Here is a 23,374-nt window from a genome sequence, read left to right as displayed (position 1 = left end):
TTGAAATACAAAATCTTACATCGTATAATAGGTGAGTTGACATGTTTCTTTACAGACTCTTTTAACTCACAACTTATAGTACAGCACAAACATCTATTTGGAACCCATTCTGAAGTCTCATAAACCCCACAGCGTGTTTTGTGTCTGGGATGCTCTCAGGTCAAGGATTTTAGAACAGGCAGGCATCAGATGTGTTCAGTTCAGTCGGCATGAAAGGTCAGCCACATGGCTCTCTGAATTGCAGTGACATGTCATGAGGTGAGAGGCTGGGAGCTGGACAGCACTGCCGATGTCCTTAAGATCAGTCTCACTATAGTCTTTGACAGACCACTGACTGTGACACTCCAGAGTGAATAAAAAGAAATCAAAGGGAGACGATTGAGAACTTCAGTAATACTTGACGTCTGCATTTGCTTGGGTAGCAAGAAAAACTGGTTTGTAACATACAAATAAAATAGTCTAAGGGCAGGTTAGGCTAGGCTGTTAACATAATGGAATGGAGCCATATTAAAGCTTAACCATTACTTAATAGTTTCAGTCAGGGGCGGACTGGCACCAAAAATCGGCCCTGGCATATTTGGCCCAAGCGGCCCTCAAATCGGTCGGGCACACCTAATTAAATACAAAATCTTTGCATTGCCCTTAAATATGCATATCTTTTCAACTGTCATGGAGCACTGGAAGTGATGTAGGCCTCATTGGCTATCACTCTGACTGATCAGAGGTAGCCATGGAGCATATGATCTCCATATTCAAGTAGACTAACAAGCAATTATTAAAGAAGAGTTTCTGCTTGAATTCAAAGTATCATTTCAAATTATTCAATGGGCTACAATTGACAGCAGCACCAAAAATTACTGAAGCCTATGTGTAAAGAGTTAAATTACCCAGATTGTCTTAGACATTAATGTAATTTATACCAGTTATCACTGTAGGACAACTGAAACAACACAAAATAAACAGGGCTGTTGCTGGAAATATTTTATTCCTGTAGGCTATACTTCCTACCTACATTGCTGGTACATTTTGGAACAGTACAGCTACATGAACTAATTGTCTAGTGTCTGACAGTAGCCTAGGCCTATAGGTTATATATATACTGTAGCTTAGTTGGCTTGTGCATGACGTGACGTTTTGTAACCTACGTTTCCGTCAGTCTACAGTCTTTTATCCCTTCTTTACCATGATAACCCTCCCAAGATAGAACCACCACTCATGCCATCGATGTTGAATTTTGGACGTCTGACGGAAACTGATCAATCTGACCAACAATTAACGTCGACTTGACACTATTTTGCTGTCCGGGTTTGCAAATCATTCATTTAGAAAATTTAAGTTGCGCTATTTGTTATCATAATCACAGCACGGCTTTACTATGTTATCATTAGGCAACCATATCATTACATTATCGCAATTAATAAGTCATCATAATCATCATAGTCAGCATGGCATGTCACAGCCTACCTGCTTCACCACTGAGTTCTTATCATGTAGCCTCAACTAGGCTCGCACTCTCCACCACCTGCTCACCGTCCCTTGCTCTGTATATCCTCGTTCAAACTCAACGAACTTCAACATGTTGCTGACATATGCTAGCCTACTTGCTATATTGTATTGAAGCTTCTACATTGGTGTTCATTTTGCACAATTGTCACTACCGGCACCCGCCGCAATTTCGTGTAGGCAACTTCGATTAACTTTTGATGCGCTCACAGAATCCTGGCTCTGAGCCAAAATGGGAGGGGTGGGGCCTGACGTGAGCTGTTATTGGATCAGTCCAGTGTCAATATTGAAATGTAACCAATGGGCCGCTGATTGTCTTTCGTTTGGGCCGATCGTTGGCCAAAATAATTAAATTATATATATAGCCTATTCTATCGGCCCAAAAGGTGCGTCGGCCCACCGGGAAAATGCCCGGTATGCCAGATGGCCAGTCCGCCCATGGTTTCAGTTAGCCTAACTGCATTGTTTATTATGTGACTTCTCCCTGTATTTGTTTACTTACTCTGATACAGGACACCCCTCTCTCTCCACCCCCACCACACACACAATCACTCTCATTTCAGTAGGATGGCTCTGCTCAGCCAACCAATTGCATTACAGTAGTTGAGCCTTCACCTGTTGTATCTACTGATGTGTCGCTGCAGAAGATTAATCGATTTACATTAACGGCTAAATGTATTGATCCGTGAGAGATTACTCAGTATATACTTTGGGTCGGGATGTAATAGCCGTTTAAAATAAAATTGTACCTAAAACCAGTATCTCAAAACCGGTTTCCACTGCCGAAGATGCTACATAGAGGGACTGTGTGCATGTGACCTACAGCGAGCGTAGGCTACAGTATCCTCACTGTAGGGGAGATTATTAACCAGCATCATCGACTACATCACCGTCATCACCAGCTTCGCTATTGTGGAGACGTGAGTAAAACAAGCATCTCCACGCCATGTAGATGCAAGCTGTCGACATCATACCTTGTGTGAATACTTCTTTTGTTTTGCAGCACTTCACTGTTGAGTGCTGACCACTCGGCACCACCAACTTCACTTTCAAATTGTGTTTTTTGAGATTCCGTGCGTATGGCGTTTTGACCGCGTGTGGGAGCGAACGCTTCTCCCTCTCACTACTCTCCATGCTGTTTCACTCTTGTTGTCACGTTTGAACCAAAACGGACAGTCCATGTTCATCCGTCGCTATTGCCAGACCGTGGGCCGTGGCTAAGGTAAGGGAAATGAAAGAGTACTCTGAGTGAATGCTGTGTATTTGATTTTGTGTGAATCCTCTTTTTTGTGATAACACGATATTGACATGATATTGGTGGAAAATGGATACAGCTATGGGCTACTGCAAATGTGTATAGGCTAGTGTCATAGTGGGAAATATGTGTGTATATCGTATTTATTAAATAGACAAGTATCATATGCTTTTATCATAATAATGCTAACCGACTCATTTGTTTCTTAAATTGCGCGCTGGTTTCAGAGTCCAAGTGGGTAAAGCGCACAGGCTCGGCAGCACAAGAGACTGAAAAGAGATTACTTTGTGAAAGCTCGGGGACACCTAGTTTAACCCTGGAACTCCGCAAAACAAGCTAGGATCTATGAAAGCGACAAAGCCCAAAGAAGACAAGGATGCAAGCAAGGGTAAGACCACATGTTTACCCTGTTAAGCGCACTGGCGCGCACCAGTTTCTGATTCTTAACCATATGAAAGTGAAAGGTAGGCTAGCCTACAACATGGCTCAGTCTATTTTTGAGATGAAAAGCGTCAATACCTAGGCTACATGCCTATATTTAATGTTGTGTGTATTGCTATTATACAGGCGTGGCGTCACATCAACATATTTTAGAGTCCTTGCCCAAATACACAGGTGCATGTGTGGGGTGTGTGTGGAACACTTGACAAAGAACAACTGTATAGTGTCCTCATTAGAGATTAATTTATTGTCATTTTAATTCAGGTAGCCTACTCAGTTGGGATAGTGAAGTAGATTGCTGTGTCTTGTACAATATGTGGTTCAACAAGAAATGTTACTAATAAATAAATTACACTAATATTATATGTATGTATTTCAGTTGTCACTGTAAGGTAGGCTAGGCTATTACCAATGTTGTATGCCATGGACAAGGCTATGAACACTGTTTTCTGTTGATAGGGCTGTTTGACATTTTTCTCCAGGCAGGGTTGTAGAATCACCGCGCTCTCTTTCGCGATGTAACCTGGGTAATATTGCCATGGAGACAAAGGAGAGGGGAGTTTCCTCCATAAAAATGATTGATTGTTGCTATTTTGCGTTTACGCTTGAATGATGCTTATTATTTCAGTTGTTGAAGTAGCATTTGGGTCAGTGTCATTTTTGCCCAACTGCGTTGTAGATCGTTATTTTCGTTCACTTTAACAGCTGACAGAGAGAGTGAGAGGGGGCAAGAAGAAGGGTGAATGGCGAGGTCACATGTCACACCCTTTGTGACACAGACCATTGGAGGATATTTTGTTTAAATCTATGTAAAGGATTAAACTTATTTAAGCTGCTACTGGGCAGCTCATTAAAGTACATTACGTCATGTAAAGTAGGGCATATGTACAACAAGATAAGTCACCATGTGGGTTAATGAACAAAACCTCTCAGTTGCTATGGCGAAACTTTTAATTGCTTTCTAAGAGAAGGACAGGATGTCACACCTTCGTTAAAAGTAATTAAAAGTTCCTCTAACCTGACTCATTGTTGGTTCACACTAAATTGATTCATGATGAATCAATTTAAGTACTTCAGTAGCCTGTATAAAATTATACAATTATTCACAATTTGTTTTGTTCTTCTATGCTTATAAGATGAGCTAAGTGTAGAAAACCACTACAGAAAATATTAGTGGCATACAGTAGATAAATTATTTACCACTAGTTCATTCTGACTTTGCTCCTTCAGATAATTAGGCCTAGTGAGGTCATGGTTATTTTAGTCACCCCACAATCCATTTTATTTACCCTCGCCCATGTTTGTATTGCAGATTCTCGGATGCTGCTCAGGTAGTTTTAAATTATGTGTTTAGATGTCAAACATTTGTTGTTGTGGGCTTATTGATTCACTCATTTTGAATCAAAAGAGTGCTGAACGGTACAGAGTACTTTGGAGTATTTTTGTCATCTTTTTTTTTGGGTGAACGATGTTCAAATTAATATTTTATAAAGAACTGCTGAATAATGAAGGAGATGCAATGTCACAAGGTCTGTGGGAGGCGTGTTTGCCTAACCCTCCTATAATACAACACAACTGTGAGGGGAAGTGTAAGGTTGTAGTTGAAGCCACTGATAATTTTTATACATTTGTGGGCCTTCCGTAGGTTATGTGTGAGATAGCATTAGAAAACCTTGTGAAATCTGTACTACCCCCTGTGTATTTCGGTCAGATGTTTGAAAACTGTGTGAGGCATAACATTTCAAAACGACAGTTTTAAGATGATGGAAAAATGCTGTATAATTTATTTGTTTGACTTTGTGATTTCACAGTCCCTTTATTTTTACATAATGTGTCTGCATTCTAAATGACTGCTTCTATTTTTTGCTATAGAGTTGGTTGCATTTTTGTCATTAGAAATTCAGCTATTGCGTTTTGAATTTCCAAAGTCGGGCCAAACATCCCCCACCACTACCCCACAAAAAGTCAACCATGTTGACATCTTTTAAGATAATCCATTAATGCATTTATTTTTAGAAAATACTCTCACCAATCCATGAAATCTGGTCATAAATGCAGATAAATCACTCTTAAAATCCTCCTTGATATCCTTGCTATCCAGCTCTATGATGTAGAGCTAGATAGCAAGTGACACACACACACACACACACACACACACACACACACACACACACACACACACACACACACATATTTGACACACACTTACATACAAATATACACACAGAATGCACATACAGTACACAGGCACACACACACACACACACACATATTTGACACACACTTACATACAAATATACACACAGAATGCACATACAGTACACAGGCACACACACACACACACACACACACACACACACACATTTATTCACTCTGAGACAGATGGCTTGTCAACCACCCCTGAGCCCCTGGCCTTGGTGCCATGATAGCCTTGAGTTGATTAGAGAAGATCTCTCATGTTGTATCATCATCACTCTCAGCTCTCTCCCTCTCTCACTCCCTCTCTCCCTCTCTCTCTCATCAAACTGTGGCCACATTTGTTTCAACACATTGACTTAGGGCTTATACTTTTTTCTCAGACTAGTTAGGGTGTGAAGTCAGACACACTGCCCCCTGTCTGCATCAAATGCAGATTCCTGTCTCTAATGTCAACAGTCAAGTTGAAGTTTCCGGCCCAACTCCTCTGGGTTTCCAAGAGTTCTCTATGAGCGATTGTATGAATGTTTGATTTTTTGCACACATTTCCCAAACCATCACATAATGTGAACATCCCTGCCCTGCTTAAAAGGGAAACTGCATTTTTGTTTGGGACTATAACAATGTAAATTGGTGCAGTTTTGAGTAAGGCCATTATATGCACACAAAGTAAGGCTATTATATACATACAACTGAATAGCATATATAATAGCTTTTGGGGGCAGCTTCGCTAGGTCAAAGTAAATCGCTCTTTGAAGCCATTAGCTAGGCTAAAAAAATCACAGCACATCTATGGAGAGTCTCTGCAGACGAACTGAAGTATTTTTACCTTTGTAAGTGTAAAGAAAGGACAGTCAGTGCATTACTTTGCTCTTCTTCCGGTCGCTGCCATCTTGTGTGGAAAAAGTCTGTACAAGTCGATTACCAACCTCTCCTAATGTATCCATTGATAGTAGCTTATGCCGCATTCAGTAATCAGCTGATCAGCTGTGATAATTGCTTGAAAGTCGGCTGCTAAATTATGGCAAAAATCATAGTCGTGACTATTTGGGTCAATATTAAAGGAGAATTCTGGTGTGATTTTGACCTAAAGTGTGTTGAAACATGATACCGAGTGTGAACGTATGTCTCATAGCTCGGCTTGTCCCCTGCACTCAGAAATCTGGCGCTAGTTAGCCAATGCTACCAACAGTTTTTCGATGGGGGTGCCTCGGGCATCGGCCTAGCCATGCAATAAATCACTGTTTTACACCATTTACGAGGCTCAAAGTAGCTCCATACTTCATTGGTAGACTTCCGAGAGCCTTGACATTTAAAACGAGACATAGAGAACTTTGAAAAAGCACTGGTAGTTTACTTACAAGACGATTTATACAGACAGTGTCTTAGTGCTTTTTCAAAGTTCTCAATGTCTCGTTTTAAATGTCAAGGCCCTCGGAAGTCTACCAATGAAGTATGGAGATACTTTGAGCCTCGTAAATGGTGTAAAACAGTGATTTATTTGCATGGCTAGGCCGATGCCCGAGGCACCCCCATCGAAAAACTGTTTGTAAAACACGTACATGCACGCACGCATTCACACATAAACACAAACACGTATACGCACGCATGCAAACACACACACGCACATGCATACACACAGGCATGCACACACACACAGGCACGTACACAAGCACACACACGCACACACACACAAAAACACAAACACATACACACACGCATGCGCAAACACACCCACACATACACACAAACAGGCACACACATAAAAACACACACATAAAAACACACACACACACATGCAGGCAAGCAGACACACGCACACACACCTCCCTCACAAGCGAAAACCCACACACAGAGAAGCATATACACAAAAGAAAACGCACACATGCACTCATTTACATAATTGTCTACCGCTTTGCGGTACATCTAGTTATAGGTCATGGAAATTAGTTGTTTTTTCTGTCAGGAAAAGGGGAATTCTAATTTGACCTATAGTGAAAGCCCTGAATAAATTAAGAAGTGTCTGTCACGGTTCTGTATTTACTAGAGCCCGACCGACATGGGATTTTAAGAGACTTTCTGAGGAGACACAGCACTCATAGAATCCTCCATAAAATGTATAGGGCTAGTTCATAACGCCAATAGAGCTCAACAGTCCCGCCCCTTCTCCGAGAGAGCTTAGTTTCCGAAGTTTCCCATTCATTTCTCCAATATAATGAGTTTTAGACCCTGACTTAGGCTGACCAGCTATGACGTGACTCTTAAGCATACAACATTTCATGTTGAGCATGTCATAACGACTCATTTGATGTATAGCGATATATAGAGAGACAGATATGAGAAAGATGAGACGTCCTGCTCATCACTTTCAAAAGACGTTAATTACTGATGATGCGGCACATCACCTCTTAGGCTAGAGGCATAGAATAAACAGAGACGCAAATTGCAGAGAATATAAACTTACATCAAAGCCTAATAATGGTGTAAGTAATGTATGAAGTTTCGGCATGAGTCAGTCGGTTATACATGTAATCTGAGGTAACGGCTAAATAAATAAACTGTACACTAACAATGCTATTTGCATACAATACACCAGGGGGTGTATTGTATGCATTAGGGGCAGCCGTGGCCTACTGGTTAGCGCTTCGGACTTGTAACCGGAGGGTTAGGCCTTGTAGGCCTTGTAACCGGAGGGTTAGGCCTCTAGCCTAAGAGGTGATTTGCCGGTTCGAACCCCGACCAGTAGGCACGGCTGAAGTGCCCTTGAGCAAGGCACCTAACCCCTCACTCCTCCCCAAGCACCGCTGTTGTTGCAGGCAGCTCACTGCGATGGGATTAGTGTGTGCTTCACCTCACTGTTCACTGTGTGCTGAGTGTGTTTCACTAATTCACGGATTGGGATAAATGCAGAGACCAAATTTCCCTCACGGGATCAAAAGAGTATATATACTATACTATACCATTAGCAACATCATCACCCTCTGTGGATTTGAGACAAGGTGAGCTTATGTAGTTCAAAATGAAAGCAAACAGTGTTTAGCTATTAGGTCATCTTAGGGTGTTTTATTACAGTACCCTCCAGAATTATTCGCACCTCTGCTAAAGTTGACTAAAAACCGGTATAAAACATAATCTGTTGGTGATTTATTGTAATCTCACAATGAAAAAAAATAGGAAAAAATACAACCTTGAAGGGAAGCAAATAAATTTTGAGAAAAAGGCTTGATTTTGTGCTCAGCAAACCATATATTTTTTTATCTGGACATTTGTTTTTGTTCATTGACCTGATGAATGATCCACTCATGACCAACTTTTAGTGTCTTGGCAGAGATTGACAGATTTCCTTTGAAAATGTTCAGGTTTTTCTTGGTGTTTATGAAACCATGCAGCTTAATTAGGTTCCCAAGGCCTTTGGGAATAAAAACAGCCCCAGAGTAGAACAGCCCCTCCACCATAATTCTCATTAGGCATGGGGTTCTTTTCAGTATAGTTATTCTTCTATGTATGCCAAACACAAGTGTTTCTAGCCATGGAGTGCAATTTTCATTTAATCTGACAATAGACCACACTTCCAGACAAAGTCACTGTATCATTCAGTAACTCCTGCTGTTTGCATTGGTAATTACCTGGCATGCCCTCGGAATAATCTATTAGCAGTGAGGTCACTTTTGAAGATTTTTTGGGAGACTTGGTGACCCCAAGATGATACCTTTGTCTGTAACTCTCTAACAGCGGTTCTTATGGAATTTTTTGTCTATCTTACCATCCTCCATACTGTACGTGAGGGCAAGATAACCATGGGTCTTTGTCCAAGCATGTTTGTCACATTTCCAGATGATTAGAAGATGATATTTACAGTTAAAACAATTATTAAAAGGTTCTAACAAAGTACCTAGTTGTCATAGACATTCTCTGACTTAAAAATGTCAAACGCTTTCTTTTTATTTAAATTTAGTGTATTCTCTTGTCTTTCCGATGTTGAAAAATGACTAGAGGATTTAGCCTCTGTGACTTTATTTTCATACCATAGTGAAAAAGAAAGTCATAAACAACTTCTGAAAGTTCACAGACACTCTGATTAACTTAAATAAATTGAAATTAGATAGGAAAATGCTTCTGTTTATAAGATTTTTCAGGGGTGCTAATAATTGTGACCAACGTGTTTTAGTTAAAAATATTTATTTCTTTATGAAATTTTACTTTTTCTCAAAATAAATGTACTTCCCTTCAAGGTTGGATTTTTCCTAATTTATTTCATTGTGAGATTACAATAAATCACCAACAGATTATTTTTTATACCGGTTTTTAGTCAACTTTAGCAAAGGTGCCAATCATTCTGGTACTGTATATTAGGCTATAATTAGGATAAGAGGCAAATATCAAATGTATCCTTCATTTAATGAAGATGTGATTGAGGATGATGGAAAGTGAAGAGAGCAGGGAGCATGGTTGCTCTGAGCAAAGTGAGGAACTGACAGAAGAGGAGCTAGAAAGTAGGCAGAGCAGTGCAGAACAGTTTTTTGCTAGAGGATCCAGGACTATGGCCAGAAAAATTAACAAATGATCAGTGAGACACCTTAGTATGCATGTAGTCATGTCATGTAGCTTAAACTTAACCTTAGTAACCACAGTAAAGTAGGCTAGAGAATGTTGGGAAAGGAGGTTTGAAATGTATGTAGACACAAGCAAACATCACAGTTTATTAACCTACTTTCAGCATTACAGTATATTTAAAGGATAATTCTGGTATTTAGCACTTTGAGTCCCTTTTCAGGTTTGTTTTGGATGAACTAGAGTGGTGGACACGGAAATTTTGACAATGGGTCCTGTCTCGACTTTCTGACTGATTTTGAATCGCCTTTGACTGTTTCAGAGTGGCTGGCTATGGGCATGCGCAAACATGTCCTTAAAACAACCCTTAAAGTTCGTTTTTAAAGCTGTGCAACTCACCGAGTGGTTAGTGATGTTTGTTGATTATTAAAAACAAATATGCAATTTGTTTTTAATAGTCACAAATTATTCATTGTGATTTGCTGTCTAATGAAACCTTGCTCCCCAATCCAATTTAATATAGTCACAGTATCCCCCCTTCAAAGAAAAGGAAAAAAAAATAACTTAGACAGAAGCTTGCAAAATAGGATCAGTTTTGAGGCAAAAATAAAAAGCAACTTTAAATAATTGGATACAGTGTTTCCCATACATTGACTTATTTGTGGCGGCCCACCACAATATCAACATTGACCACCACACAATGATTTTCCTGGTTGTACTAAATTGTGCTTAAATCTGGTTAGAATCATAACAGCACTGCACTCATTTGATAAAAACTGTTGCAATCAAGTTAATTCTGCAAACCTACCACCACAAATAGAATACAATTCTGTGGAAAACACTGGGATAGCTTGTGAGGTCTGCTTAAACCAAGGAACATAGGACTCCAAATGAATGTCCTTGAATTTTAGAATGATGTTACAAAGCAATGTGTGCTTTTAAATACTTTTTCATTGCATAACAATGTAACATAGAGAGATATAAGTGTGACAAAATGGACAATAGCAGAGACAAAATACTGTTCAAGAGTTTAAGAACTATCAGCAGTGCACCTTAGACATACTAGAGACTCTTGCACTATAGTTTCATTGTGTGTTAGGTTCTTATTTGGGGTTGGTTGTTTGGGTTTTAGTGCATCCACATGCTGTTTTATTAATGCCAGAAAGTTATGTGCTTTATGACAACTTATAACCCAATGGCAAAAGTACAAGTTGCGTCCAAAATAGAATACATTACTGCCTATTCATGGGTTTCATCAGGTCCCTTTTCACAGGTTTATTAATCAAGCACCATGCAGTCTGCATTGATAATCAAGGTACACCTGTGGAAAGGGACCTGATGAAACCCATGAATTGCAGAGGTCTTCAACAGCAGGTCCTTGACCCCCAGGGGGTCCGCGGAGGTAGTGCAGGAGGGTCGCAAAATGATTAGACATTTTTTTTATTTTGTATGCCATATATATAGTAGGGGGGTCCCTGCTCCAGCTCTCCATCAGTTTGGGGGTCCCTGGCATGAAAAACGTTGAAGACCCCAGGCCTATTGCTCTTCACAGAAATGCAAAGCATTCTGCTGCATGAATTTAAGTAGATTTTTAATGAATTTAATTATTCTGTGTGTCTGTGTGTGTCTCTGAATTAATCAGCATTAATCATCATGTGAAGCCACATTCATACCTCTGACTGTCACCCCTTCTCTTGCCACATAATAACAGTTCAAGATGACTCTTTGTACACCCGGGAATACATTATATTACGTGAGGATTCTCTTCAGTCCCTGGAGGATTTAAACAAAGACTACGACTTTAACGCCAAGTGCCATGAAATCTTTTGCTGTCCGATCGGGCTCATCATCTTAAGGAAAGGCAAGACTCCTGAAGGTTTGTTCCAGCAACCGATCGATGCTTCTACTCCAGCACCAGCACAAGCAAGACTGCATCTGCCTTGCCTATTACCTTGTGGCAACTACACGTCTTACAACCCCCACTGTGGGACACTGATTTTCCTGTGCATGTCTTGGGTGATTTGCAGCAATGAGAGTGCCCTTTAGGACTGTTACACTCCCTTGGTTGATAACTGTAATAGGGGCTGAAGCCAGCATTGGGCACACTGGGAAAACAGCCCTCGGCCCCCCAACTGGAGTCCCACAGCTGATTCACCTCACTGAGAACACAACTTTGGTGTATGTATGCACGTCTACAACTCCAGCTCGTCACACGATCGGTTTGTTCGTTTGTTTGTTTTTTTGAAGCATGTTGGGTGGCGTTCCCTCACATTTGATCCTGCATGCCACCATGTTTAAGGCCAGTGAAATCAGTTTGGCAAATTGGGGTCAGCGTGATTTGTGTTTGCGCTGTGACGTCGTGAGACCATTAACTGCAGGGTTGTCTGCCAGAGAAGATTAATTGCATAGATTAACATAGAAATTAATTTACATTTTCAGTAATTGATCGGTGCTTCTCCCTGTGGTGTAACACAAAGGACCATTCATCTGCTGCTGTCAGTGTACAGTAGAATGTTTGCTGTGTGTGCAGAATGCCATGATTGTGAACATAAATTATGCCAGACGTGCTGTCAGCATTTGACAAACGCAAGTGTCCTGTCATGTCTTTTCTCAGTCAGTCACTATTTTATATTTTCCCATCACAGTAGCCTACCACGAATACAGATTTACGTCCTAACTGTTGAAACATTTCCCCTTCAGACAAAAATGAAGGGTGACAGTAGCATACTCCTCTCATTAGCACAAAGCTCTGATCATAACAGTGTAGTGACATCTAGTGGCTTGAGGCTGACTAACACCACTAGGCGGATTTCTTCCAGTGTGATAATGCAGATATTCAACAAGTTGTTGGCCCATAACAAAAAAAAGTGCTTTTCTCTAAAAAGAAAGTGTTTCTGTGATTATTACTCTTTTTTTTATTTGGCAGATGTAAAAGTTCCACCATGATTTCTTTTTATTTGATTTGGTTTTATTGTGTGTGTCTTTTTACCTTACTTTTATTTTATATTTATTGTATCTTTTGGCCAGTCCTTCATTTATCATTTATTGAATACAATGATTGTGATCACTGGATTCATGAGCTAGAATCAGTCCATTAACATAGGAAAACAAAAGAAAGACAAAAGGACAACATGTAGATAGATAGATAGATAGATAGATAGATAGATAGATAGATAGATAGATAGATAGGTAGGTAGATAGATAGTTGGGTGTCTAAATAATTCATGTATAGTGAATAACTTAATTTTATTTTGTGATAGGAAAATGCTGCTGGTTTAATTCAATTCCCTCCATTTGAAATGAGATTCACTCCTCATCATGTCAGTAAGATTACATTAGTTGCTGAGGAAACAAATGTCCTGTGGCTCAAACAGCCACGCCTCTACCCTTTCTGCAATGATTTGCTTCAAAATGTTATAGGTAATATAGGTTTATAGAAATAGGAAACAATTCACAAGCTGCAGATCCATGTGTAAATCAGTATCCGTTCATCTGAAATTGGTCAAACAAATATGAAAATATAATTAGAAATGTGCTTGAAGCGTGTGGTTTAGGATTACTGATACACTAGGTTTGAGGTAAACAACAGAATTAGAGGAAGTCAGCACCATTAAACTGTTTATCATTAAAGGCAACTTCATTCCCTCTGTTGTATGCCACTGTTGAAGATGTTTATGGCAGCTAGATCAGGAAGTGGATCCATCAGATGAATCATTGATGAGCCTCTGTACATTCATAATGGACAATCACGAACGACTGATAATGATCTGACGCGTCATTGTGTGCACGGATTTAATGGATTCAATACCCCGGAGAATTCTCGGTTTTAACTTTTGAATACCGCTTCTCTTTCCCGGCGAACATTTAATGAGGTGCACAAACATGATGCTAACCATAAGACTATTCGGGTGTCCTTACTGAGACATGGCCTTTCCTCTTAAGAGATCCACATCAGGTACCCATTTCTGCTCTGTGACTATATGCGATCTGACTTATTAGAGGTGCTATTTAGAGGTGTTTACTGCGACTTGAGCTGTTTTTAATAGATTTTGCTTTGCCTTTGATTATTAGGAGAAAATAGATTTCAGCAGTTGCCATTCAAGATGACAGTCGCTGTCCGTGGTTCTGAAAACATCTAGCTACAATCCCTGGAAGTTTTTTTTTTTTTTACAGAATGTTTGTAACAGGAAGATAAACAGTATTCTGTGCAGTTTTCTTATTCTGATCAGAACATATTTGATTCATGTGGTCGTAGTGCTGTAGCCTACTACTGTTTAGATAGCTGGAAATTGTGAATGGCGACATAGGATTCCCACCGTCTCCAAAGCCGGGAGATGTGCCTATACGTTATGTAACGTGGTGAGATGGACATAATTGATAGGGTAGGCTAAATCGTTTTTATAATGCATTGTGTCGATGTGTTTTGGAGACTATAGTGTTTTCACTGTAGTTGAGGTTGAGGTTAAGTGTTTTTGGCTACACATAAATTAATGCAGAATGTTCACGAAGTTGTCTTAAGTATGGGAGTGGCAATGTCCTTGTCTGCGGTTAAAGCGATCTGCATATTCGAATCGACCTAATGACAAGTTACAGCTGAATTATTTTCGAATGAATAATTCGCACGACTAAAATGATCACCGTCATATAACTGTTATGTCCAAACCTAAACGAATATTTCCCATGGTAGGCAAAGCCAGACAGTTCAGAGAATGGAAGCTATGAGGCAGAACATGGATATTAATATTGTGTCATCCTATATGCGTTGCCTTCTTGGAAACCTCAGTCACGTTTCTTTTGCTGTCACCATGCAGCCCCTTGAGCCGCTGCTGCAGGACCTGAGCTAAATAGCATCTGCTGCAGAGAGAAGCTCACACCGTAGTCTCCATGAGGGAGAAGTCGGGACGATTGCAGGCGGATCTTTGGTGAAACGGGATCAGTAGGCTATATTGCGACCGCTGCTGCCTTTCTCAATTTCATCCATGTACTGTGATATTTTGTCAGTAGAGAGACGTTTTTCTGTTTTTCTTTGCCACTATTTTTGAGTTTCCTGGAGCTCATCCCAAATTTGGGGCGTTCTTTGTAAATGGGGGTCTGACAGCTGATCGTCCTATGCAGGTCTTTGCTGCTGTGTGGCTGAAAACATCTGCAGCAGACGGATGTTTGTTCATATTCCAAACGACCTGAAAACCGAGAACTGAGAGACATACTGCTGGTGTCGTTAAACGACTTGTCATTATCAGCAACAGCAAGGTGAAAGGCGGAGGACCCCTTAGTGCAGTTTTACAGGATCTATCTCTCTCTCTCTCTCTCTCTCTCTAGCTACACGGCTGAGATATATAATTCATGAATTTCATTCCACGTTGTGTTAACAGGTGCTCTCCAAGTGGCATATTAAGCTCCGTTCGTGGCGTTGGTGAAGAAATCTTCAGTGTTGGCATCTGGAAAACATGAAAATAGCATTTTTTTTGTTTCTCTACAAGTACGCACCATGAAGCGTTATGCATGGGTCTGTTGCAGTGGACGTACAACTGAAATTTCTTCAATAAGGAGATTGTTTGTTGAGGACTGCTTTTCTCCATTAAAGAGAGAAGGCATTATTGGACACTATGAAGAAGGAAAAACAGAATATGTAAAGCGCATTTACATGTCAAAAGAAATGTGGGAGTCACGTCTCTTATGAAAAAGAACAATATTTGGAAGTAGAATGGACCTGTTTCTCTCACATTTCCGGACGCAAACATGGATCTTTATTTTTTATAAAACCCAATGATGTTTACAGCTCATCAGCCTGTAACAGACAGTGCCTGCTGAGAGGAGGAGGTTCAATTTCCATCTGGGACGTGTTGCCATATCAAACCGCCAAACTGGCTACGGCTGCTGCGATCGCCAGCTCCCTCATTCGACAGAGGAGGCAGGCGAGGGAGCGCGAGAAGGCGAATGCTGGCCGCTGCGCAAGTAGCCCGAATAAAAGCATAGGGACCTGCGAGAAACCGAGTCGATTGAGCGTATTCTCACGCGTCAAACTATTTGGCTCAAAGAAGCGAAAGAGAAGGCGGCCAGGTCTGATGTTGAGAGCACTTATATATATATATACATAAATGTAGACAAACAGTCTATAAAACCATCTTCATCCTAGTCATCACAATAATCACCCCATCATTATCATCTTCACATGCACGACTGTCACCCTGCTGTTTAGAACACTGAAATGCCATATTCTAAACAACCACGTACCATAAAAATCTTAGATGTTCTTTTACCTGGAATCAAAGGTGACTTGAAAGGTAACCAATAAAACTTATATGCCATAGCAGCGTTTTGATTAACAGTTTAGGGATGTTGTTGCTTGTGTTTTGTATGCACCACACAGCTACCATTGAGAGCTGGTAATATGGGAACCTCTGTCTCTCTCTCTGTGTCTGGTTTACCTGAAACAAAAGGGGTGAACGCCACAAAAGGATCACCAGTTAGTTTTCTTCTGACACCGTAGACATTGGGCAATTTCTCTTCATCTCTTTTAAGATGGTTTCAAGGTATTGACTTGGTCTTGGTCCCCTAATAGAAGACGCTGCCAAAATCAAAGCTGAATAATGTGGCCCAGACTCTATTATGTAAATCTGAAAATCATTCTACGAAAATCATTCACTGAAATCGAAACGAATATTTTCAGTGTGTTGTTGCATGAATATATATGGTCTGATTATCTTCTTGGGGAATATATGTAGATATGCTGTGTGTTTGTGATCATTAGTCGTGTACAGTCTAGTGCCTTTAACATAAATTTAAGACAATGGGGAAACCAGTGGTTTGTTGCAACAGCAAGCACTTGTTCTGTGATTGTTAGGTTTGAAATCTGATAGTTTGGGTGATTTTATCCAGAAGGCTAAGGATGGCAGCATGAGATTCCCACCACTTCCTCCCACTATCACGTCTCCCCATCCCTTCCTATGTCATCTCGCCGCATGTGCCGTATTCTCATATAGCCTCTGTGAACGGTGCCACCTCCTGCCTCTAACTGTTTACCTTTGCTCCTGTTGGTATCCTCCCTGTGCGACTCTGGACCCCCCCTTGGCTCCGCAGAGCCCCAGCTGAAGGGGATCGTGACCAAACTGAACAGCCGGCAGGGCTTCCATCTCCAGCTGCAAGCTGATGGGACCATCGATGGCACAAAAGAGGAGGACAACAGTTATGGTGAATAGTCAACAAAAGGAGTAGACCGTTGCAGTCCACCTGGGATTTGCCCTCGAGCTTCGCTAAACATTTCTTTTGTTGCTGTCATTTAAAACACGCTAACGAGCACATTCTTGTCTTGACTCTGCAGCTGTGTTCAACCTCATTCCAGTTGGGCTTCGAGTTGTGGCCATTCAAGGAGTGCAGACCAAGCTCTACTTGGCCATGAACAATGAGGGCTTTCTTTACACCTCAGTAAGTATGACTTTAGATTGAGCCTGAAGGTACTTCACCCTACCCAGGGTCTGTGTGTGTATATATATCACCTAACAGTTCCCCAGGTGCTCGAAGGGTGATGGACTTACTGGTTCTGGTTCCTTTGCACTCCAGTGAACTGAAAGTGCTCATAGATCAGAGGAACGTTGCGCGTGTGTGTTTTTAACAGCACTTCAGGGACATCATGCTGACTAAGCGTCTCGGCGCCAGTTTCTCTTGCTCTTTGCGTCGTAAAACCACAGACACACAAAGAGAGACTTTGCCTTACCAGCTTCTTCATCTCACTGGGTCTATATTGTTGTTTTTATTCCCTTGTCAACACATCTTCCTCTCTGTTCTGCCTTTGTTTTGATTTGTTTTGTAAACATCAGTCAGGAGATGTTTTCGTTTTGTCTCGCTGTCTTCCCCTGTTCCATTTCGTTTCCCTCGCCCTCGACTACCTCCTCACTCGCTGTTTCCATTTCCCACCCACCCCTCAGCAGCCCCACCCTCACCCCCCATGTCTCCACCCTTGCTGGCCTCTCTCCTCTCCATCTGACCCCCGGGTTAATTTGTATGAGAGGGATCACATTCTGTAGGAATCAAAAGTTGCCATGGTTACCCAGAGCCACAGAAACATGAATGTCAAGTCCTGCATGTTGCTATGCACAGAATGTTATCATCATCAGCTGTAGATTATCAAAACACTTCCCATAGTGCTGTGTTTCATCTCCCATGCAGAAGACTTGCTCATTAAATTGCCTCAAATCTCAATAGTCCTATAATATTGGGGGGGGGCAAATGAATATTGAATCATCATATTAGCTCCTGTTTTTTTTTCTGCGGTTAGTGCACCCAAGTGCCCGGCGGAACTTTGCTTTATTTAAAATGAAAGGATTCTAAACAGCGCCATCCATATCCGCATTGACAAGTCCCCCTGCCCCCCCCCCCCCCCCCCACCTCCTGCTTTTTGATTAAATGCATTATGACAAAATGAATATTTTAGCAGACTGCCAATGACTGTTCCCATCTATTTGAAATGGACCTGTCAAATTGGCTGCACACTGTGCACTCTGTATATTGCTGAGGCAATGTTTAAGTACTTGGACAGACAGCGTGGATGTGCTGCATAACTCTCCAGTTTCATATTCACAAATATGCATGAGAAAAATATCAAGTTTTGGAGAAAAAGAAAAATTGTATAGGCCTGTCACCCACGGTATTATGACTACGCTTTTTCCCAGTGAATGAATGTAGACCTATTGATCCAGTTGGGTGACTCAAGCACCAGAGAGGGGAATCAATGCTTAATCTACACTGCAGAGTGAACGGGGGGAGCCTGGAGAGAGAGCGAGAGTGATGCCTGGTTCTCTGGGCTCAGCCAACTTAGACCTCAGCGCAACAGCCTACAAGAAAGCCCAACGAGCAAATTAGTTTTGAAACAACGCGCGGCTTTCAAACAGAGCAGAACGGAGGCACAATGGATGTCATGTTCAATGTTTTAATTCCAGCAGGTGAAAATGGCAATCTCAGTTTCGGTTTGCTAATTCAGTGTCTATTGTTGGATTTGCTGTTTATGCAGCTTTTCAAATGAACCGTTATTGTGTGTTGAGACGCAAGACTTCAGCGCGTACAAAAGGACTCCAGTGCTCTCCTTCTGACAGGCTCCGTTCTCTGTGTAGAGAGGCTGTTGAGAAGAGAAGCTGTTTGAACGAACATGCTTTGCCAGGAGATCACTGGTGTCTCACACACTATTAAACACGCTCTGTTTAACTCCCTCTCCCTCCCTCCCTCCCTCCCTCCATGCCCCCCCCCCCCCCCCCCAGGAACACTTCACACCGGAGTGCAAGTTCAAGGAGTCTGTTTTTGAGAACTATTACGTGACTTACTCCTCCATGATCTACCGGCAGCAGCAGTCCGGTCGGGGCTGGTACCTCGGCTTAAACAAGGAGGGCCAGATCATGAAAGGGAACCATGTGAAGAAGAACAAGCCGGCTGCACACTTCATCCCCAAACCTCTGAAGGGTGAGTTGGCCCAACGTCTGGACTCTGTGAAAACCTGTTGTACCCATCTCTCCATCTCATACTGTAATTGAAATAAAAACATATCATTGACTATGTCAACTAGAGTGTGTCTTAACATCACAGAAGTCTATAGGTTTTTATGTAATTTGAAGGTGTTTTTAACATAGCAGCAGTTTATAGGTTGCTATGTCATTTCAAGGTGACACCACAGCAGTCTATAGGTGGTTACTGTATATCATTTCAAGGTGTGTTAACATAGCAGCAATCTATAGTTTGTTATGTTGATTGAAGCCGTTTGTTCTCTAGATCACTTTCCTGATGTATTCTGCAGCCTTGTTGTGCTTCCTCGTAGGCTGTGTAGTGTACTACTATTTTATCATTGCCTTCTCCACACTGTGTTTTCCATGACCTCCGCTGAGTTTACCTGGCCTGTGCTCAGCTCTGGGAGTCTGGTGTGTAATTTCCGTGTGGCTGATTCACACAACCTCTCCACCCTCCTCTGTTCCCTTTCTCTCTCCCTTTCTCTCTCTCTCTCTCTCTCTCTCTCTCTCTCTCTCTCTCTCTCTCTCCCACAGTGGCCCTGTACAGAGAGCCGTCCCTTCACGATCTCACTGAGTTCTCGCGCTCGGGCAGCGGCACACCCACGAAGAGCCGAAGTGCGTCGGCCATGTTGAACGGTGGCAAAACGCTGAGTCATCACGAGTCGACATAACCACGGCGACGTGGCCTCGGAGTCCCCCTCTGCACCGGCCAGAAGACACACGCGGGACTTCCTGCTGATACGTACCATCCAACCAATCAGCACAAATCAAACACAAGAGACGGACATCTCCAAGAAAAAAAAAAGGCTACTGATTAAGCTCCTGAGATCACTGTGACGACAAGATACAAGTGCAAAATGAACAAAACACTGACAATTATGACGACAAGAAACACATATATATATGTATAAGAACAACATACAAAACAAAGACTACAATGACAACAACAGTACAGCAAGCCATGTATAATGTTTGCGGGATTGACCACTCCCTGGAATTTCCCTGTTTTCACGTGTAGCATATTTCCTGTGCATTTCCTTTCTATGCGAGCCCTGCTATAGCCTGGGACAGCAACCCCCCAGAGATGTCTTGTCAGACAGTCCGCCGTTCTGAGCTCCTTCTTGTCTGTCCCTCTGAGGAATCCAAGTGAGGTTCTTCCTATTTTGTGCTTTGGCAGCTTCAGCATGCTATTAGCTGCTTTGCATTTAAACTAATACACCACATGTTACAAAATGGAGAGAGGGAGAGAAAGATACAGAGGGGGTCGGAAAGAGAGAGAGAGAGAGGCAGTCTGGCAAGCAGGTATGTCCTCCATCTCCTCCGTCTCTTCAAGCATTTGTTAGTCGTGTTTGGTCTCCTGGTGACTGAGTGTCCAGAGAGAGAAAGAGAGAGACAGAGCTCTGACCATTTCCAAGCATTTCTGTTCATGACTATTAGGTAGGAGTTTGGATTCTGTCTCTGCACACCAAAGAAGAGTCTTCTGTTTCAATGCCAGCCTGTTTCAATAAGCCTACTCATTCATTTGCAGACGGAGAGCACAAGGTGCGCTAAGGGAGAAATGCTATTAATCAGTGTTATGAGTGGTGGGAGGGTGAATGCCATGGTAATCAGTGGAAGGTGTTTGTGTGTCTTGTTAATGTCTATTTTTATGAGTGAATGCACCTGGGACCTTTTGAAATAATACAAAAAAAGACAGAATGAAAAAACTATCCAAGGCAAAGTTACTGTTTACGGCAGAGGTGGAGAAGTGTCTGTTTTCTATCAATGATGATGAAGATCCTTTGTATTCTGCGTGAGAGAGAGAGAGAGAGAAAACCATCCTTGGCTTTAACTGAAGTTTCACAATAGATTGACACATTCCATGTGACGGTATTGCTGTCAAAGATCATTTCCTTTCTCAAGGATTATGCTCTCCCAGTTTGCCTAGTCCATGCTGAGTTTCTTGTTTCCTTGTTCCACAGGCTTCTTCCTTATTCATTGACCATTTGTATGTGTTGCATGGGAGACAGTGTGGCTCTCTGGGATATAGCTGCATGCCATAAAGCTTTGTGTATTCTTCCATGTAGAATCACGTTCTCCAGTTCATGCCAGGGTAGAACTGAATGTACAGTTAGGATTTTGTCCTGGTATACTCCAGTTTGTTATCTGTTGTACACATAAAATGCACTAAATAAAATGTTTATATGATATATACTTTAAAATGACCCTTAGCTGTTTTGTTGATTTGTCTGATGTAATCACACTGAACAGAGATAGAAAGGCAACTGGGAGCATTCTCAAAGATCTGCATGTAACAAAATAAGTCAGTTCAGTAGAACGTTTGCGTTGGATTCCGCATGACTCTAGCTATAGATATGAATAGATGCATAGAATGTAAGCAAATCGAGGTTTTTGTGAGCTTGGGGAAGTTACAGGATTTTTTTGTATCTCAGTTAATGAGACATGGGACCAAAATTCAACATGTTGCATTTTTATACCTGTTCAGTGTGACCTGTATGTCAATGTCAAGATTTGGTCTGGCTGTAAAGATGAATTCAACTTCGTTGAACTGCTGCCAGAAGAAGTGAGGGGAAACTGGGTTGCTTTTGGATTGTACCATTGGTTGACTTTATACTGCTACAGTACACTCAGTCAAGACTCTTTAAAAAGCTTTCTCTGTAGTATACAACACAAAACACACACCAATGCCTCTCTGGGAAAATGAACTTTCCGGCTGAAACGGAAAGGAATGTTACTCTAGAAGAATAAATCAAGAAAAGATTTCAGTGTGTGTTATTTATATATTATTTATGTGGTGTTCCTGAAGCCATACTAAGTAGAGGCAAAAATGTCCTACACAGCACTACATCAATCTTTTATACATTATGTTGCATACAGCAGCTACCAAATAACTACAACTGTAGGCACAAGGATGGCCTCTCAGGTATAAAACAGGTGAATTGAGCTCACAGAAATGCTAAGTAGAAGAGAGTTGAGTTAGTTGAACCATTGGGTAAAATGTTGAGTGTACATTAATGGCCATTTGACGGTTACTGTATCAATTATGTACTTTTATTGAGAGAGCGGAAGAATCTGGTTGTTGCTCCCATGTGTTTGATAGGCTATTGGTGAAATAGTGGTAGAGGTTCAGGTGTCAAAGTCTGTAGAAGCCAGACTACCTCGAGAGCCATAATGTTAGAATAGATATCCATAATAAGCTTTTTATTTTAGATTTTTTATTTTTACTGGTTATTGGATTTCAGTCTCACTTTGAGACACTGGCAACCATTCCTATCACGTGTTTAGCCTTTTAGAGCTTTGTAAACCCATAGGGGACTGGACTTATTGACTGGCAAGGGTCCCAAATGTGTTAGAATTTGTAAAGAGATTCATTGATCAAAGTATATCACCATTTCTTGAGAAAAACTGAAATAGGGATAGTAAACATCGTTGGTGTAATACTCTCCCATCACTCTCTTCAAACTTCTGATTATTTGTTGGTTTTCACGGGATAAGAAAGACCCATCCAAGTGTAAGTTGAACTGCACACAAATTGCTAGTTAAATAGTCTTACTGTTGGAAATGAGACTTCAGGTCATTCTGCTGTTTGTATGCCTGTGTGTGGAGGGACATACTGTGTGTGTGTGTGTGTGTGTGTGTGTGTGTGTGTGTGTGTTAAAAGCCTTGTTTAATATCCTGAGATCCAGACGACACAAACACTTTTCACACACATACAAACAGTCCCCACTATTGATTTAGGGTATGAAATAACACCAGTACAGTTCCCCCGTTTTACACAAAGCTGTTCTCTAATGTGTGTATATGGGTGAGTGTGTTTTGAACTAGGTACAGTGTTACAGTTTGTTCTTCTCATGGTCTCAAAGCGTTACTGTACCTTTCCACCAAAGCAGTGGCAGAAGCCATTACATCCTGTGTGAATATTTCATATCCTTTCATT

General features: G+C 41.4%; 1 protein-coding gene across 3 annotated transcripts; it reads left to right on the top strand.

The window, feature by feature from the left end:
- Nucleotides 1-2,121: 2,121 nt before the first annotated feature.
- Nucleotides 2,122-22,143, top strand: fgf13b (fibroblast growth factor 13b). Of its 3 annotated transcripts, XM_042093619.1 has the most exons (8): nt 2,122-2,423; nt 2,507-2,725; nt 2,986-3,146; nt 11,658-11,822; nt 17,027-17,137; nt 17,268-17,371; nt 19,198-19,396; nt 19,972-22,143. In XM_042093619.1, the coding sequence occupies exons 3-8, from the start codon at nt 3,104-3,106 to the stop codon at nt 20,106-20,108; spliced, it is 759 nt and encodes a 252-aa protein (XP_041949553.1). In that variant the 5' UTR covers nt 2,122-2,423; nt 2,507-2,725; nt 2,986-3,103; the 3' UTR covers nt 20,109-22,143. The 3 variants fall into 3 exon arrangements, with proteins under 3 accessions (XP_041949553.1, XP_041949554.1, XP_041949556.1); XM_042093620.1 differs by lacking the exon at nt 11,658-11,822 and having other exon boundaries at nt 2,127-2,423; XM_042093622.1 differs by lacking the exons at nt 2,122-2,423; nt 2,507-2,725; nt 2,986-3,146; nt 11,658-11,822 and adding an exon at nt 13,604-13,901.
- Nucleotides 22,144-23,374: the final 1,231 nt, after the last annotated feature.

Source organism: Alosa sapidissima, chromosome 5 (genome assembly GCF_018492685.1).
Source record: "Alosa sapidissima isolate fAloSap1 chromosome 5, fAloSap1.pri, whole genome shotgun sequence".
Taxonomy (NCBI): domain Eukaryota; kingdom Metazoa; phylum Chordata; class Actinopteri; order Clupeiformes; family Clupeidae; genus Alosa; species Alosa sapidissima.
The sequence above is the reverse complement of the archived record's forward strand: the minus strand, read 5'-3'. Positions and strand labels throughout refer to the sequence as shown.

Coding starts and splice junctions, on each gene's coding strand:
- fgf13b (XM_042093619.1), top strand. CDS start 3,104: ATGAAAGCGACAAAGCCCAAAGAAGACAAGGATGCAAGCAAGG. Junction 3,147..11,657: donor AGACAAGGATGCAAGCAAGG/GTAAGACCACAT, acceptor ACATAATAACAG/TTCAAGATGACTCTTTGTAC. Junction 11,823..17,026: donor GAAAGGCAAGACTCCTGAAG/GTTTGTTCCAGC, acceptor TTGGCTCCGCAG/AGCCCCAGCTGAAGGGGATC.